The following is a 15,982-nucleotide window of genomic DNA, read 5'->3' on the forward strand; positions in this document are numbered from 1 at the left end:
CTTGAGAGGTCGTGGGTTCTTTTTTTTTTTGTTTAATGGTGGTTGTTAGGCACTTACCATGTGCCAAGCACTGTTCTAAGCACTTATCAGTTGTGTGACTTTGGGCCAGTCACTTCACTTCTCTGGGCCCCGGTCACCTCATCTGTAAAATGGGCATGAGTTCTGTGAGCCCTACGCAGGACATCCTGATTACCTTGCACTACCCCAGTGCTTGGCACATAGTAACTGTTTAACAAATGCCATTATTATTATTATTATTCACTTCTCTGGGCCTCAGTTCCCTCATCTGTAAAATGGGGATGAAGTCTGTGAGCCCTTCATGGGACACCTGATTACCTTGTACTACTCCAGAGCTTAGAAAAGTGCTTGGCACATAGTAAGCACTTAACAAATGCCATTATTATTATTATTATTATTATTATTATTATTATTATTACTACTACTATTATTATTCACTTCTCTGGGCCTCAGTTCCCTCATCTGTAAAATGGGGATGAAGTCAGTGAGCCCTTCATGGAACACCCTGATTACCTTGTACTACTCCAGTGCTTAGAACAGTGCTTGGCACATAGTAAGTGCATAACAAATACCATTATTATTATTATTGGAGAAGCAGCGTGGCTCAGTGGAAAGAGCCCAGGCTTTGGAGTCAGAGGTCATGGGTTCAAATCCCAGCTCCGCCAACTGTCAGCGGTGTGACTTTGGGCCAGTCACTTCACTTCTCTGGGCCTCAGTGACCTCATCTGTAAAATGGGGATGAAGACTGTGAGCACCCCGTGGGACAACCTGATCACCTTGTAACCTCCCCAGTGCTTAGAACGGTGCTTTGCACATAGTAAGCGCTTAACAAAATATCATCGTTATTATTATTATTATTATTGTTATTATTATTATTGTTATTATTATTATTGTTATTATGGGCTTTGGAAGATCAGAATTGAGCAGATGGCTTATTTTAAGTGGCGAAGGAAAGCGATAAAGAAAGGATGATTTCGGGAAGTCAGTAGACCATCATTTTAATGAGTTACTCTGTCAAATTTACCTACAAAAGGCAAGGTCTAAGATTTGATTCCATAGGCTTAAGTGCAAGTGCCAAATCTTCTAGCTATCAAGCTATCAAATGCTCAATTACCTGAGCTTCCACTGAACCGTATTCTAAACACTTTCCTTTGTAACCATCACCTTGTGCAGTATAGTCAGTATTTTTAGCCTTTAAGCACTGCTCAAGTTCACTATTTAGACATCTGACTTGAAGACTAAAATTTGCTCAGTGAGCAGAACAAATGTTCAGAAAATAACATTTCAAGGTTAGAGTTAGTACCCTGAATGGAATTCTTTTTCTTTTCTCTTCCCTCTTTTGAGCATAAAATAAATAATGACCCCTGACTTGATTTCAAGATGAAGAATCAAAATAACAATGAATTTAAAGTAAGGACTAATTAAAAAAATAGAGGCAAACTCTAGGCAGCAATTGTTTGCACAGAACCAAAATGTTCAAGGATTTTTACTTCTGAGTCAATAGAATTACAGATGTAGAAAAAAAAACAACCTTTAAACACTAAATCGCATTTATAAAGAACACTGAGAAAAACAGCACAGGCCATAATCACTCACGAGCATCTATTTCTATGTCTCTTTATTTCTAGAAAAAAATATGTAAAATCAAAATCATTCTTTCAGGTCTTAAAAGAGTACAAGCATGGAGGCGATACCTGCTGAATCCATCTCTATCTAGCAGTCGATCTCTGACAACATCAAACGTATTTTCGAAAAATGGTGTTAAGGTTACCTCCCTAGACATCTGTGCTGATGTCCTGAGGGGAATCATCTTTCCTTCTAGAGAAGCATTCTGTAATTTCTGTTCATGCGTAGATTTTTGCCTTGCATAGCTTCCTTTGGTAACACAGTAAACTTGCCCAAGGTCACACAGCAGACAAGTCAGAAACAGTATTGCCTAGTGGATAGAGCACGGGCCTGGGAGTAAGGAGGACCTGTTCTAATCCTGGCTATGCCAGTTGTTGGCTGTGTGACCTTAAGCACGTCACTTAACTTCTCTGTGCCTCCGTTACCTCATCTGTTAAATGAGGATTAAGACTGGGAGCCCCATGCGGGACAGGGGCTGTGTCCAACCTGACAACCTTGTATCTACTCAGCACTTAATACAGTTCCTGGCGCATAATGAGCGCTTAACAAATACTGTGGAAAAAAAAAAGTGGCTGAGCCAGAATTCATACATTCATCAATCAATCAATCAATCAAACGTATTTATTGAGCGCTTACTGTGTGCAGAGCACTGTACTAGGTGCTTGGGAAGTACAAGTTGGCAACATATAGAGACGGTCCCTACCCAACAGTGGGTTCACAGTCTAGAAGTTGGATCCCAGGAACTTCTGACTCCCAGCCCTGCTCTCTATCCACTAGGCCACACGGCTTCTCCAACAGCTTCTGCTGTTCCCATCCCCTGCTACGACCTGTCAATCAAGTGTTTACCTTGACCAGTTTGGAGTCACGTAGGAAGATGGAATCTAGACAAGAGGTCAACCACCATTTTCAACTCCTCTGTGCTGAGTTATAAGAAATACTGATATCAGATCTCGCTAATATTAGCTGTCTAACAACTCAGACATCATTAGTATCATTAAGGGGCAGGCCAATCCTGTGAATAATTTTTTAAGAGCAGTGAGATTTGCCCGACACTAACCGAACCTTTAAATTCGTTGTCTCTTATTTTTGTAAACTTTTGTAATCATGATTACTCAGTATTTTTCTCTTGATGAATTTCAGCCTCCTGGGCAGTATACTTTTTTCATATTAGGCTGTTTCAAATCCCACTGCAGAGGCACAGACATTAATATATATCACAGTACAACAATGACATAATCACAACACACATTCACACACATGTATATGCAATGCAAGCTCACTGTGGGCAGGGAATGTGTCTGTCATACTGCTACACTGTCCTCTCCCAAGCACTTAGTACAGCGCTCTGCACACAGTAAGAGCTCAGTAAATATGAATGACTGACAGTATACCAGACACCACCGATTTATACACATCGAGGAAATGGAGTATTGAAGATAGGTAAGAGGAATTCTAGAGCTGAGTTCATTTACAACAAATTGGCTATTCCTATTTTTAAAAATTTTCTATTGTGTATTGATGCAGGAACAAAATTTTGTAGGAAATTTCCTTCTCTTTTCAGCTGTCTTGAATTGTACCAAGGAACAAGACTGAAATCTTTTCAGGTTAATTCAGTTCAACTCTGGAGACTAGAAAGATACATGAGAGCATCTTAACTAAGTCTCCAATTTCAGTTCTATTCTTTGGTGCCGGAGCATATGGTCAAGCTATTATAAAATATTCATCTGGAAAGTTGCTGGGTTAGCATTAGAATAGACACCAGAATATACACAGCAACACCAAAAACCTTCCTGTTCAGTCAAAGGCACTTTCAATGTCTGGAATTAACTGTGTATGACCCATCTTGCTTAAAATACATAAAAAAGAGAAAAAAAGGCTGAGTTGAAGTCTCTTCAAGGTCAGAGACTTGAAAACCTGCTAGTATTCTGAAAATACTGCATGTGCTTCTGCTTACATTCATTCATTCAATCGTATTTATTGAGCGCTTACTGTGTGCAGAGCACTGGACTAAGCGCTTGGGAAGTACAAGTCGGCAACACATAGAGAAGGTCACTACCCAACAACGGGCTCACAGTCTAGAAGGGGGAGACAGACAACAAAACAAAACATGTGGATAGGTGTCAAGTGGTCAGAACAAATAGAATTAAAGCTCAATGCACATCATTAACAAAATAAATAGAATAGTAAATATGTAAAATAAATAGAGTAATAAATCTGCACAAACATATATACAGGTGCTGTGAGGAGGGGAAGGAGGTAGGGCAGGGGGGATGGGGACAGGAGAGGAAAGAGGGGGCTCAGTGTGGGAAGGCCTCCTGGAGGAGGTGAGCTCTCAGTAGGGCTTTGAAGGGAGGAAGAGAGCTGGCTTGGCGGATGTGCGGAGGGAGGGCATTCCAGGCCGGGGGAGGACGTGGGCCGGCGGTCGACGGACAGGAGAGAATGAGGCACGGTGAGGAGATTAGCGGCGGAGGAGTGGAGGGTGCGGGCTGGGCTGGAGAAGGAGAGAAGGGAGGTGAGGTAGGAGGGGGCGAGGTGATGGACAGCCTTGAAGCCGAGAGTGAGGAGTTTTTCCTTGATGCGTAGGTTGACCGGTAGCCACTGGAGATTTTTGAAGAGGGGAGTAACATGCCCAGAGCGTTTCTGCACAGAGATGATCCGGGAAGCAGCCTGAAGACTGAATTGGGAGAGACAGGAGGATGGGAGATCAGAGAGGAGGCTGATGCAGTAATCCAGTCGGGATGAGATGAGAGATTGAACCAGCAAGGTAGCAGTTTGGATGGAGAGGAAAGGGCAGATCTTGGTGATGTTTTGGAGGTGAGACTGGCAGGTTTTGATGATGGATTGGATGTTAGAGGTGAACGAGAGAGCGGAGTCGAGGATAACACCAAGGTTGCGGACTTGTGAGACTGCAAGGATGGTAGTGCCATCTACAGTGACGGGAATGTCAGGGAAATGTGACCTAATACCAGACACTCATCCTTGTATTGGGGACTCGAGTAGGTGTGACCCAGTAGATTTTAGGAAACTCCTTAACAACCTTCTTCTTTTTTTTTTTTTTTTCTGAGTGATGGTTTTATTTCCTCAACAGGCATGCACTAGCTATCTTTTCTTTCGGGTTAATTGACAACCCCAGAAGATGATCCTTTGCTTCTGAGAGACTTGAGTTGTGGAATTTGTGCTGTCTGGAAAAGCTGTCTCAGTTTTCAGACTGAAAAGATTTCAAATGAAAAGAAATTCAGAATTTCCCCCCGTAAGTCCCCTCACTCAGTGTCACTCCTTGCCCTCAGCTTACCCAACTGTGCTTAAGAGTCTGGAGCAGAGAGAGATCCCCCTTCCTCCTTTTGGTTCTGTCTGAGTATATGTGAACTGGTCTGACAGGCATTTGAGAAATGAGGAAGGTTCTCAGCGATTAACTGTGGAATGCCTAGACCCGCACATCAGTATACCTATGCATCATGCTTCTCCTTTCCTTAAAGCATATGCTATTTATAAAATACCATGAAAGGGAAGTAAGCTGGGAAACTGATTTTTTTTTTTTTTTGTCTGTAGCATCAGGTACTGTTTAACCAGTGGGAGGGACTGATAAAATTAGCAAGTTGACTAACCACTTCCCTTCCTCCTTGCTCTTTAATATTATAACGGATACAGAAAAGTTCAGAAGGAGCCTGCTAGTTTTCCTAACCACAACACACTTTACCAAAGGGAGAATGCACAGCAGGACGGGTAAGTTTCCTTCTTTTGAACACTTATGGAAATGAACTGGAGCTTGGGGAGGTGGGGGGAAGAGGGATTGAAGATTTAGGCAAATAGATGTTAAGAATGATAACACTTCCCACTTAAAGGAGAGTCTTTCTCTGGAAGATCCTTGTAACTGTGGGAGCCAAGTAGATTGTGAACTTCTATAACGGGGAGAAGGAATAGAGACAAAACAAACTTGAAATAGTTCCCAAGCCTGGATAGACCCTGCTTATTCAGATAGGTGTGTAGAAATGATTAGTTTTACTCCGTACTTAGAAGCTTCGCAAACTGGGGCTATGACAGACTTGGAAAGGAAGTAAATTCCAGAGTTGAAGTCCTTCCTGGGAAACTCCTAGTTCCCACATCAGTTTCCTGACAGCAGCAGGAGAGGGGGTGGGGGGTGGGGTAACCACCTCAGGCCTGGAGCTTAAACTAAGCCCAGCTCCGGCTGAGGAGATCGTGGTGCGTGTCTGTGGTAGCCCCGTTACTGGCATTCTGGTGTCACTGTCCCTGTAAAACTCTCCAGAGAGGGGAATGCTCGTTGCTGGTTTCATTTCTCCGGGGGGATGTGCAGAGAGAGACACCCAGGAAATTTATCAGCTAGCCATGGCCTAAGCTGTGTGGATTTATCAGTGCCACACTTTGTGATGCTGTAACACAAGCAAGTTGTTGGTGCAAACTTTTGAGCTGAAGGGATTTGTACTGCCACTCACAGAACAGGAAAATAATGTCAATATGCCTTCCGACAGCCCCGGTGGCTTATTTCACAACTAGGAATAAAGCTGGGTGGCTTTGCCCAGGTTCCCTTTGAGAAGCAACTGTTGAACTGAGAAAAGATCACTGAAGGGATTTGTACTGCCACTCACAGAACAGGAAAATAATGTCAATAGGCCTTCTGACAGCCCCGGTGGCTTATTTCACAACTAGGAATAAAGCTGGGTGGCTTTGCCCAGGTTCCCTTTGTGAAGCAACTGTTGAACTGAGAAAAGATCTAAGGTTTTGTAAAGCATAGGTGCCTTAGTCATTTTAAGGTATGGACGGAGCTGTCTGAGGGCGGCACATCATGTCTTGCTTATCTTATTACCCGCAAAACTTTCATTCTGAGCATGGGCCTAAAGGGGACAGGGATTGTAGGGGAGACAGGCTTCAAAGAGCCAGTAGGCCAGAAAGCTTTCTTTTAGGTTGTTTTCAGTCATGTTGGGAAACTCTCAGCTCTTGTCAGACATGTGGGATGAGCCAGTGTGAGTCCCAGTCCCACAGCACTAATTCCCGTATCTGTAATTTATTTACTTATATTGTCTGTCTCCCCCTCTAGACCGTAAGCTCATTGTAAGCAGGGAATGTGTCTGTTTATTATTATACTGTACTTTCCCAAGCACTTAGTACAGTGATCTGAGAAGAGTAAGCACTCAATAAACACGACTGACTGACTGAATGAAAGAGGCCAGCTCCAAAAGCTGTGAGGGTGATCATTCTCTCATCCCTGTGGAATGGTTAAGTACGATCACCTGAAGTTGAGGCTCCTTACCAAGCTTTTATACCTGCTTCAGCTAAGTAAGGCCTCTTCTCTCTTGCTCACCCTTAATTTCCACTAATGACACTCTCACATTATGGTTAGGTACCTCCTTCCCTTCCCCACAGCACCTGTATATATGTATATATGTTTGTATGTATTTATTACTCTATTCATTTGTACATATTTATTCTAATTATTTTATTTTGTTAGTATGTTTTGTTTTGTTCTCTGCCTCCCCCTTCTAGACTGTGAGCCCACTGTGAGCCCATATGTTGCCAAATTGTACTTTCCAAGTGCTTAGTACAGTGCTCTGCACACAGTAAGCGCTCAATAAATACAATTGAATTGAATTGGTGGGTAGGGACCGTCTCTATATGTTGCCAACTTGTACTTACCAAGCACTTAGTACAGTGCTCTGCACACAGTAAGTGCTCAATAAATATGATTGAATGAATGAATGAATTAGATCTGAACCATGCTGATTTCATTCATTCAATCGTGTTTATGGAGTGCTTACTGTGTGCAGAACACTGTACTAAGCGCTTAACCAAGTATTTGTACCAAGCCCTTGATTTGACTAATTAACTCATCAACCATAATTACTGAGTGCTTACTCTTTGTGGAGCACTGTACTAAGCACTTGCAAGAGTAGAATAAATGGACTCAATCCTTGCCCTCAAGAATTTCACCATCTACACTAGAGATGAAAAGCAACATTGAAGAGCTCTGTTAGGAAAGCAGTTTATCGTAGACTCTGGAATCAAAGGTATCCTTGGAGTTGACCTCTGCCCTCTTGATGGAGAAAAGCATCTGTACGTAGTTAGAGCAAACTCAATTGTTAAACAGAAAAATGTGATCTCTTTGTATCACATTTTAGCCCTGAGTTGATTTTCCAAATGACCAATTATAAACTAGAGTTACAACATTCATCTCCAGAGACCAAAGGGTTCCATAGCTTACCGCTGTAGTTAAGGTCAAATAGAGAAACAATATGATAGGAAATGCTCCTTCGGTAAATCAGTCAGGGTGCAGGAGGGGCCAGAGTATGAGAAGCTTTAAAGGTCATTATTCACTGCTTTTCAGGATGATGGCTACAAAGGACCCAAATCTTGTTAAGGGAACACTCAGTTCTGTCATCAGACAAATCATGAACACACTGGTACTTTGCAAAACTAAAAATTGGTTAAACCTTCTGAGGAGTGTTAGAAAGAACAAGCACTTTAAAGCTTGAAATCTACTTTCAATATATGTTCATTCAAAGAAGCAACCTGTAACCCCAATTAGAGGCCTAAAAGGCATTTTTTTTTTTTCCTGAGAGAGATTCATCTTAACAACTCTTTTCCCTCTTCAGTTCATAGGTGTTTTATTCAGTTTTCTTTCTTTGGTCCCTTGGCATCAACTGAAAGAATCAGAAGGTGTGGAATCACATCTGATAATGCAAACATTTGCTAGGTAGAAATCAAAACATCACGCTAACTGCTCACAACACAACTTCCACCTGTAACACGTCATTTGTGTGTGACTCAGGAGTCAAGCCTCCCACTCAGAAGAAGCTCCCTGTCCCAGATTTTGGATATAAAAGCATATTTAGTCAGAATGCATTTTTCATTTTACAAACACCTCAGATTTAGCCATCATAGTGACCGTGTTTATGACATAGTGACTTCTTTTTCTTTAGTTGTCTGTCTCTACTTTGTCAATCAGTGGTATTTATTGAGCACTTACTGTATGCAGAGCACTGTAACAGTGCTTGGGAGAGTACACTGAAAAAATACAATGAGAAGCAGCGTGGCTCGGTGGAAAGAGCACGGGCTTTGGAGTCAGAGGTCATGAGTTCAAATCCTGGCTCGGCCAATTGTCAGCTGTGTGACTTTGGGCAAGTCACTTAACTTCTCTGTGCCTCAGGTCCCTCATCTGTACAATGGGGATTCAGACTGTGAGCCCCGCGTGGGACAACCTGATCACCTTGTATCCCCCCAGCACTTAGAGCTTAACAAATGCCATCATTAATTAATTAATTAACAAATATGATAAACCTGTTCTCTGCCCTCAAGGAGCTTACACGTCATGACCCCTTTTCTGTATTCCAGACCCAGAAGAGCCCCAGATGAAGTAGTAGGGTGTTTACAGGAATTCTTAAATGACACTTAAGAAGTACAGATTTAGTGATTTAGAACTGGTGTTTGGATACCTGGTTTCTGTTACTGGTTTCATGTCATTTAACATTTAACATCTTGGAAAGGTGGTTTTACCTTTCTACACTTCACTTTTCTCCTCCAAAATGGAAATAATTTATGCTCCCTAGTGGCCTCACATGGCCGTTATGAAGGTTAATGAAATAGTGTGTCAATCTGAGGTAGATTTGAGATTTTCTTTCTTTTCCTTTCAGCAGCAGCCGGTGGTAATTTAGTGTAAAGTTGAATAATTTCTGAGTTCTTAGTGATGCTGACTGCCAACTAAGTTCTTGATTTGCTCCATCATCATCTTTCTGTTTTGATATATTTATTGCTAACATGCATTACTTTCACTACCTGTTAATGGAACCCCAAGTCTAAGTATAGACAGACTTCCCTATCCCTGCCGAGAGCAAAGAGTGATACAGAAATATCACTTCATCTCACAGTAGTAATTTTATCCTTTTAATTCTTGAATGCATAGCAACTTTACCAGTCTTCAGAGACCTTTTTTTATTAGGGAGCTTTGAATTTTTTTGTCAATGCCGAGACTCTCTTTCAAACCTACGTGGCATGTGTGGCATTTTGGCCACAATCTGTGCTTTCTCCGGTAACTCTTGAGGTTATGCACTCTCGGCTTGAGAGTATTCAAGCACTGAGATATTTGCAGATGAGGTAGGGGCATGGAGGAGTTTCAGGCTTGAATGGCCCGGTATTGCTGCTACAATAAACAGCGTGGCTCAGTGGAAAGAGCACCGGCTTTGGAGTCAGAGGTCACGGGTTCAAATCCCGCTCCGCCAATTGTCGGCTCTGTGACTTTGGGCAAGTAACTTAGCTTCTCTGCACCTCAGTTACCTCAACTGTAAAAATGGGGATTAAGACTGTGAGCTCCCCGTGGGACAACCTGATCACCTTGAACCCCCCCCCCCAGCGCTTAGAACAGTGCTTTGCACATAGTAAGTGCATAATAAATGCCATCATTATTATTATTATTAATCCCCTGATTCCTAGATATGGTTCCCCCAGGAAATGCAGGAATCATTCAGGACTCGGCTAGTTAACTTGTATCCTCTTGGCTGGCTGCTGAGGGTAGAATCTGTAAAATGGGGATGAAGACTGTGAGCCCCACATGGGACAACCTGATCACCTTGTATCCCCCCCAGCACTTAGAACAGTGCTTTCCACTTAGTAAGCGCTAAATAAATGCCATCATTAATTAAATTAAGGACCTCTATACCAACTCTGTTATGTTGTAGTCAGTCAGTCAATCACAGTTCTTGAGTGCTTACTGTGTGCAGAGCACTATAATAATGATAATAATAATGGTATTTTTTAAGTGCTTACATGTGCCAAACACTATTCTAAGCACTGGGGTAGATACAAGGTAATCAGGTTGTCCCACATGGGGCCACAGTCTCAATCCCCATTTTACAGATGAGGTAACTGAGGCACAGAGAAGTGAAGTGACTTGCCCAAAGTCACACAGCTGACAAGTGGCAGAGCCAGGATTAGAACCCACGACCTGACTCCCAAGCCCGTGCTCTTTCCACTAAGCTACGCTGCTAAGCGCTTGGAAGAGTGCAACAATAAACAGATACATTCCCTGCCCACAACGAGCTTACCACATACTTTCCCAAGCTTGCACACTGTAAGCGCTCAGTATAAACGATCTATTGATAGAAGAGTAAATGCCTCATTTCTTACTGTGATCGAGAGCTCTCTGAATTTTCAAATTCATGGATTTTTACACAGAAAAACCTGCATATCCACAGATAACCAGTATTTCTTTAGTGAAGATTTGCATAGGAACAATAGTTGTCCCATGGAATATTAAAGTAGATATAAGAATGACTGACTATCCATGGTCTGGAACTTATTTCTCATTTACTCAGGAAAACCTGGTCAGCTAGGGAGCAGCTTGGCTCAGTGGAAAGAGCACGGGCTTTGGAGTCAGAGGTCATGGGTTCGAATCCCAGCTCCGCCACATGTCTGCTGTGTGACCTTGGGCAAGTCATTTAATTTCTCTGAGCCTCAGTTCCCTCATCTGTAAAATGGGGATTAAGACTTTGAGCCCCACGTGGGACAACCTGATCACCTTGTATCCCCCCCCAGCGCTTAGAACAGTGCTTGGCACATAGTAAGCACTTAACAAATGCCATTATCATCATCAACTTGGTCCCTGAAATCCACTGATCTCTTTACTTTGGTAGCTCATCTGAGAGCAAAAAACCCCACAAATATTCCCTGATCAGTCAGTCAGTCAACTGTTTCTTGGTAGTGTTAAGAATGTTATACTGTAAATTTATCAGATGGGCAAGATGAGTTCAGGAGGTAGCGCCCCAAATATTGCAAAATGTTTCCCTTTTATCAGACAGCATGAGGGAGTTTAATTAGATGTAAGGAACTTGCCTCTTAGGATGATTAACTAGGGAGGCTATACAGTCATCATCCTTAAACAGCTGTAAAAATGGAATGGTCAATCAGAGGTTTTATGCTTTCAAATGCCTTTAGGTAGGTGAGTTGGATCACATGACCTCTGTAGGACCCCCTTCCAACTCTGATTCCAGACTCATCTAATTGCTGATATTTCACACTGGCCACTGCACAACTCCCTTGCAGTTGAAGAAAGTGCTAAGACAGATTGGTTCTATTGAACTTTTCGATGTTTTTCAACTGTCTCAAGAAATTTGCTATAATTCAGAAAAGTTCTAGATGCCTCAATATCTAAAATATATCTCTCTAAGCTAAATATTTTCAGACAAGACTTAAGTTTCTGGGGTGGCTGTGCAGTTCGTAAATTCCTTGGTTCTTCCCGTAAAGCTGACGCAAATTAGGAATGTGCTTTAAGAGAGGTTTAAGTACTAATCCAATTTAAGTGAGAAGAATGGAGCTGTAGAGTTGTCCATCCATGGCTTGTGTGTGTGACACACTAAGTATCACTGCAGATAACATTTACCAACTCTATTCATTACTACTACTCTATTTATTTTATTTGTACATATTTATTCTAATTATTTCATTTTGTTAATATGTTTTGTTCTCTGTCTCCCCCTTCTAGACCGTGAGCGTACTGTTGGGTAGGGACTGTCTCTATATGTTGCCAACTTGTTCTTCCCAAGCGCTTAGTACAGTGCCCTGCACACAGTAAGCGCTCAATAAATACGATTGAATGTATGAATGAATATTGAGTGGTTAGTGTATGCAGAGCACTGTATTAAGCTCTTGGGAGAGTATAATATACCAGATACATTCCCCACTCACAATAAGCTTACAGTCTAGAGGACTTACTCTTCTATTCCCTCAGCTTTTATGGTAAACAATGGCATGCAACTCTTTTGTGAAACAGGGACAGCATATAATTGTATTATCTTATGTCTACCCTAGTATTTTTCACGTAATAAATGTTTAAGAAATATCACATGCCTCACTCCCCACTGATTCTAAGATGGAGACTTCTTCATTGAAGTTTTGTTTTTCCTCCACTATTCTAGTCTCCAGTCTCCTTCCCAAATTCATTCATGCATTCAATCGTATTTATTGAGCGCTTACTGTGCGCAGAGCACTGTACTAAGCGCTTGGGAAGTACAAGTTGGCAACATATAGAGATGGTCCCTACCCAACAGTGGGCCCAAATCTTTCCTTGTAATTGGCTATCACAATTGATATCACGCCAGGCAGATGAGCTTTCCTTTGGGAAAGAACCACAGAACTGAACAGTTTTTCTGGGTTTTCCCCCATTTAGGGGGCTATAATAATAATGATGGCATTTATTAAGCACTTACTATGTGCAAAGCACTGTTCTAAGCTCTGGGGAGGTTACAAGGTGATCAGGTTGTCCCATGGGGGGCTCACAGTCTTAATCCCCATTTTACAGATAAGGTAAGTGAGGCCCAGAGAAGTTAAGTGCCGTGCCCAAAGTCACACAGCTGACAATTGGCAGAGCTGGGATTTGAACCCATGACCTCTGACTCCAAAGTCCGGGCTCTTTCCACTGAACCACGCTGCTTCTCTAGTCTTGCTTGTCCCATCACATCCTGTTGGAAAAAAACAACAACAACAAAACATTTCCCCAAAGCACCTTAATGGCATCTTTTGGGTTGAATTTCTAATTAAATATTTTCACTTTGGTCTGAATAATTTCTTGTTTTTGTCATTAGCAACTGTCCTACAGATGTTCTTCTCTTTTCATTTCATTTTCATCCTGAGAGGTGCTTGATATGCTGATCATGTTTTTCATTATATTTCTTTATCTTCAGATTCTAATTTTCCCTTCAGGGAAGAAAAAAATTCCAAGCCCATTTTTTTTTTTGAATAATACAGTGTGTATTTGGTACTTAGTCATATTAACACATTTATATATTCAATAGAGCTGTACGGAAAGTTTGGATTGTGAAAGCCAATACCTCCATCGCAGACAGACACACACACTCAGGGATTTTTAATGATTTACTTATGATTATTTAGTGAGAGAGTGGAAGCGCTGGAAAGAGAATTCATTTCTTGAGAACCAAATGTGTGATTATGGTGATCTTTAGGCTCTATCAATTTTCTTTATCATTTCACAGTGAACTGTGTTGTGGAAGGTCTAATTCAGGCTATTTCACTAAGTGAATGATCAAAAAGCCATTTGTTCGAATCTTTTGGAGCTCAAGCAATTTACATTAGAGTAAACAAAAGATTAAGGTTTGAAAATCTTTGTTGTTTTTTCTTCTACTTCATTGCTCTACGTTTTGAGTCTTCATTGTTGCTTTGATCTAGAAGCTGGCAGAAAGACTTTTTATGTCTCTTTTCCCAAGACACAATTCTAGAAATAACTCTTCGTAGGGTCAGATATCTCATCCCTGTAAAAACGTTGTGTGTGAAAATGTGCCACCGAGAAATGTCTATTATAAAAGAACACAACATTACCAAGGGACTATGTCTTGATTAGTTTCCACTTATTACTTAGCACTGACGATCTATGAAATAATTATGGTTGCATGTTTTATTTTATGTCTGTGATTATTTTGGCTATTTGTTATTCATTCAATCGTATTTATTGAGTGCTTGCTGTGTGCAGAGCTCTGTACTAAGCCCTTATAACTCTTTTGTTATGCTTCACTTTTTGGTAATTAGATGCTAAAGCAGCGATAGATGTTTCTCTGTTATTTATGACAACTGTCGCTGAAATGAGTTAGGACTCTTAGAAGATGATCTTGAGTATCATTTAAATTTCTCAAGGATAAGGTCAACATTTTCTACCTTTTTAAGAAATAACTCCCCAAACACTTAGTAGAGTGCCTTGTACCTAGTTGAAGTTCATAATCATCATAATAATAATAATGATGGCATTTATTAAGCGCTTACTATGTGCAAAGCACTGGGGAGGTTACAAGATGATCAGGCTGTCCCTCAGTGGGCTCACAGTCTTCATCCCCATTTTCCAGATGAGGTAACTGAGGCCCAGAGAAGTGACCTGACTTGCCCAAAGTCACACAGCTAAGTGGAGGAGCCGGAATTTGAACCCATGACCTCTGACTCCAAAGCCTGTGCCCTTTCCACTGAGCCACGCTGCTTCTCTGGTGCCAAGCACTGATCATCATCATATTCACCATCATCATCTCTCCTCAGTGGTATTTCCCTAAAACCTTACTGAGCATAAAGCTCTGTACTAAGCACTTGTTAGAGTGCCAAGGAAGCAAACCACCTGATAATAATGATGGTATTTGTTAAGCACCTACTATGTGCAAAGCACTGTTCTAAGCACTGGGGGGGATACAAGGTGTTCAGGTTGTCCCACGGGGGGCTCACAGTCTTAATCCCCATTTTACAGATGAGGGAAATGAGGCTCAGAGAAGTTAAGTGACTTGCCTAAGGTCACACATCAGACATGTGGCGGAGCTGGGATTTGAACCCATGACCTCTGACTCCTCAGCCCCTGCTCTTTCCACTGAGCCACGCTGCTTCTCTAATCCTGATCCCTGTCTTTCAGGAGCTTGAACTCTAAATTCCGTAAATATTGGCTGATAATATCACTAAGTGACGTGGCATATGCTCTGCACACAGTAAGCGTTCTATAAATACGATTGAATGAATGAATATGCGAAGAATAAAATTGTTGGAGGTGAACTTCGATATTTTGGGGAAAACGGCCTGAAAATCTTCATTGAATTTTAGCACAGTACAACTAGTAAGGCACTCAGTCAGCTCTGTCCTTACCTATCCTCCGTCCTCAGCCACTACAACCCAGCCCACAGCCCAATTCCTCAAAGACCAACCTACTTCATTCATTCATTCAATCTATTTATTGAGCGCTTACTGTGTGCAGAGCACTGGGAGAAGCAGCCCGGCGTAGGGGCTAGAGCACGGGCTTGGCAGTTGGACCATTATGGGTTCTAATCACGGCTTCACTACTTGTCTGCTGTGTGACCTTGTGCAAGTCACTTCACTTCTCTGGGCCTCAGTTATCTCATCTGTAAACTGGGGATTGAGACTGTGAGCCCCACATGGAACAGGGACTGTGTCCAACCCAATTAGCTGTACCCACCCCAGTGTTGGCCCATGCGGGACAGGATGACCTGATTCCCTGCAATGACCCCAATCAATCAATCAATCAATCGTATTTACTGAGCACTTACTGTGTGCAGAGCACTGTACTAAGCGCTTGGGAAGTCCAAGTTGGCAACATATAGAGACGGTCCCTACCCAACAGTGGGCTCACAGTCTAAAAGGGGGAGACAGAGAACAAAACCAAACATACTAACAAAATAAAATAAATAGAATAGATATGTACAAGTAAAATGAATAAGTAGAATAATAAATATGTACAAACATATATACTTATATACAGGTGTTGTGGGGAAGGGAAGGAGGTAAGATGGTGGGGATGGAGAGGGGGATGAGCACCCCAGCACTTAGAACAGTGCTTGGC

At 41.8% G+C, this 15,982-nt stretch overlaps 1 protein-coding gene across 3 annotated transcripts in view; it reads left to right on the forward strand.

The window, feature by feature from the left end:
* The first annotated feature begins 5,333 nt into the window (after positions 1–5,333).
* Positions 5,334–15,982, forward strand: part of HDAC9 (histone deacetylase 9) — a 416,231-nt gene continuing 405,582 nt past the window's right edge. For 2 of the 3 annotated variants that reach the window (XM_038769283.1, XM_038769296.1), the window contains exon 1: positions 5,335–5,367. In XM_038769283.1, coding sequence (XP_038625211.1) covers positions 5,352–5,367 — 16 coding nt within the window. In that variant the 5' untranslated portion in view covers positions 5,335–5,351. Of the gene's footprint in view, positions 5,368–15,982 lie in introns of all 3 variants that reach the window. The other variant, XM_038769288.1, reaches the window with a different exon arrangement.

The sequence above is a fragment of the Tachyglossus aculeatus genome, chromosome 2, assembly GCF_015852505.1.
Source record: "Tachyglossus aculeatus isolate mTacAcu1 chromosome 2, mTacAcu1.pri, whole genome shotgun sequence".
Taxonomy (NCBI): domain Eukaryota; kingdom Metazoa; phylum Chordata; class Mammalia; order Monotremata; family Tachyglossidae; genus Tachyglossus; species Tachyglossus aculeatus.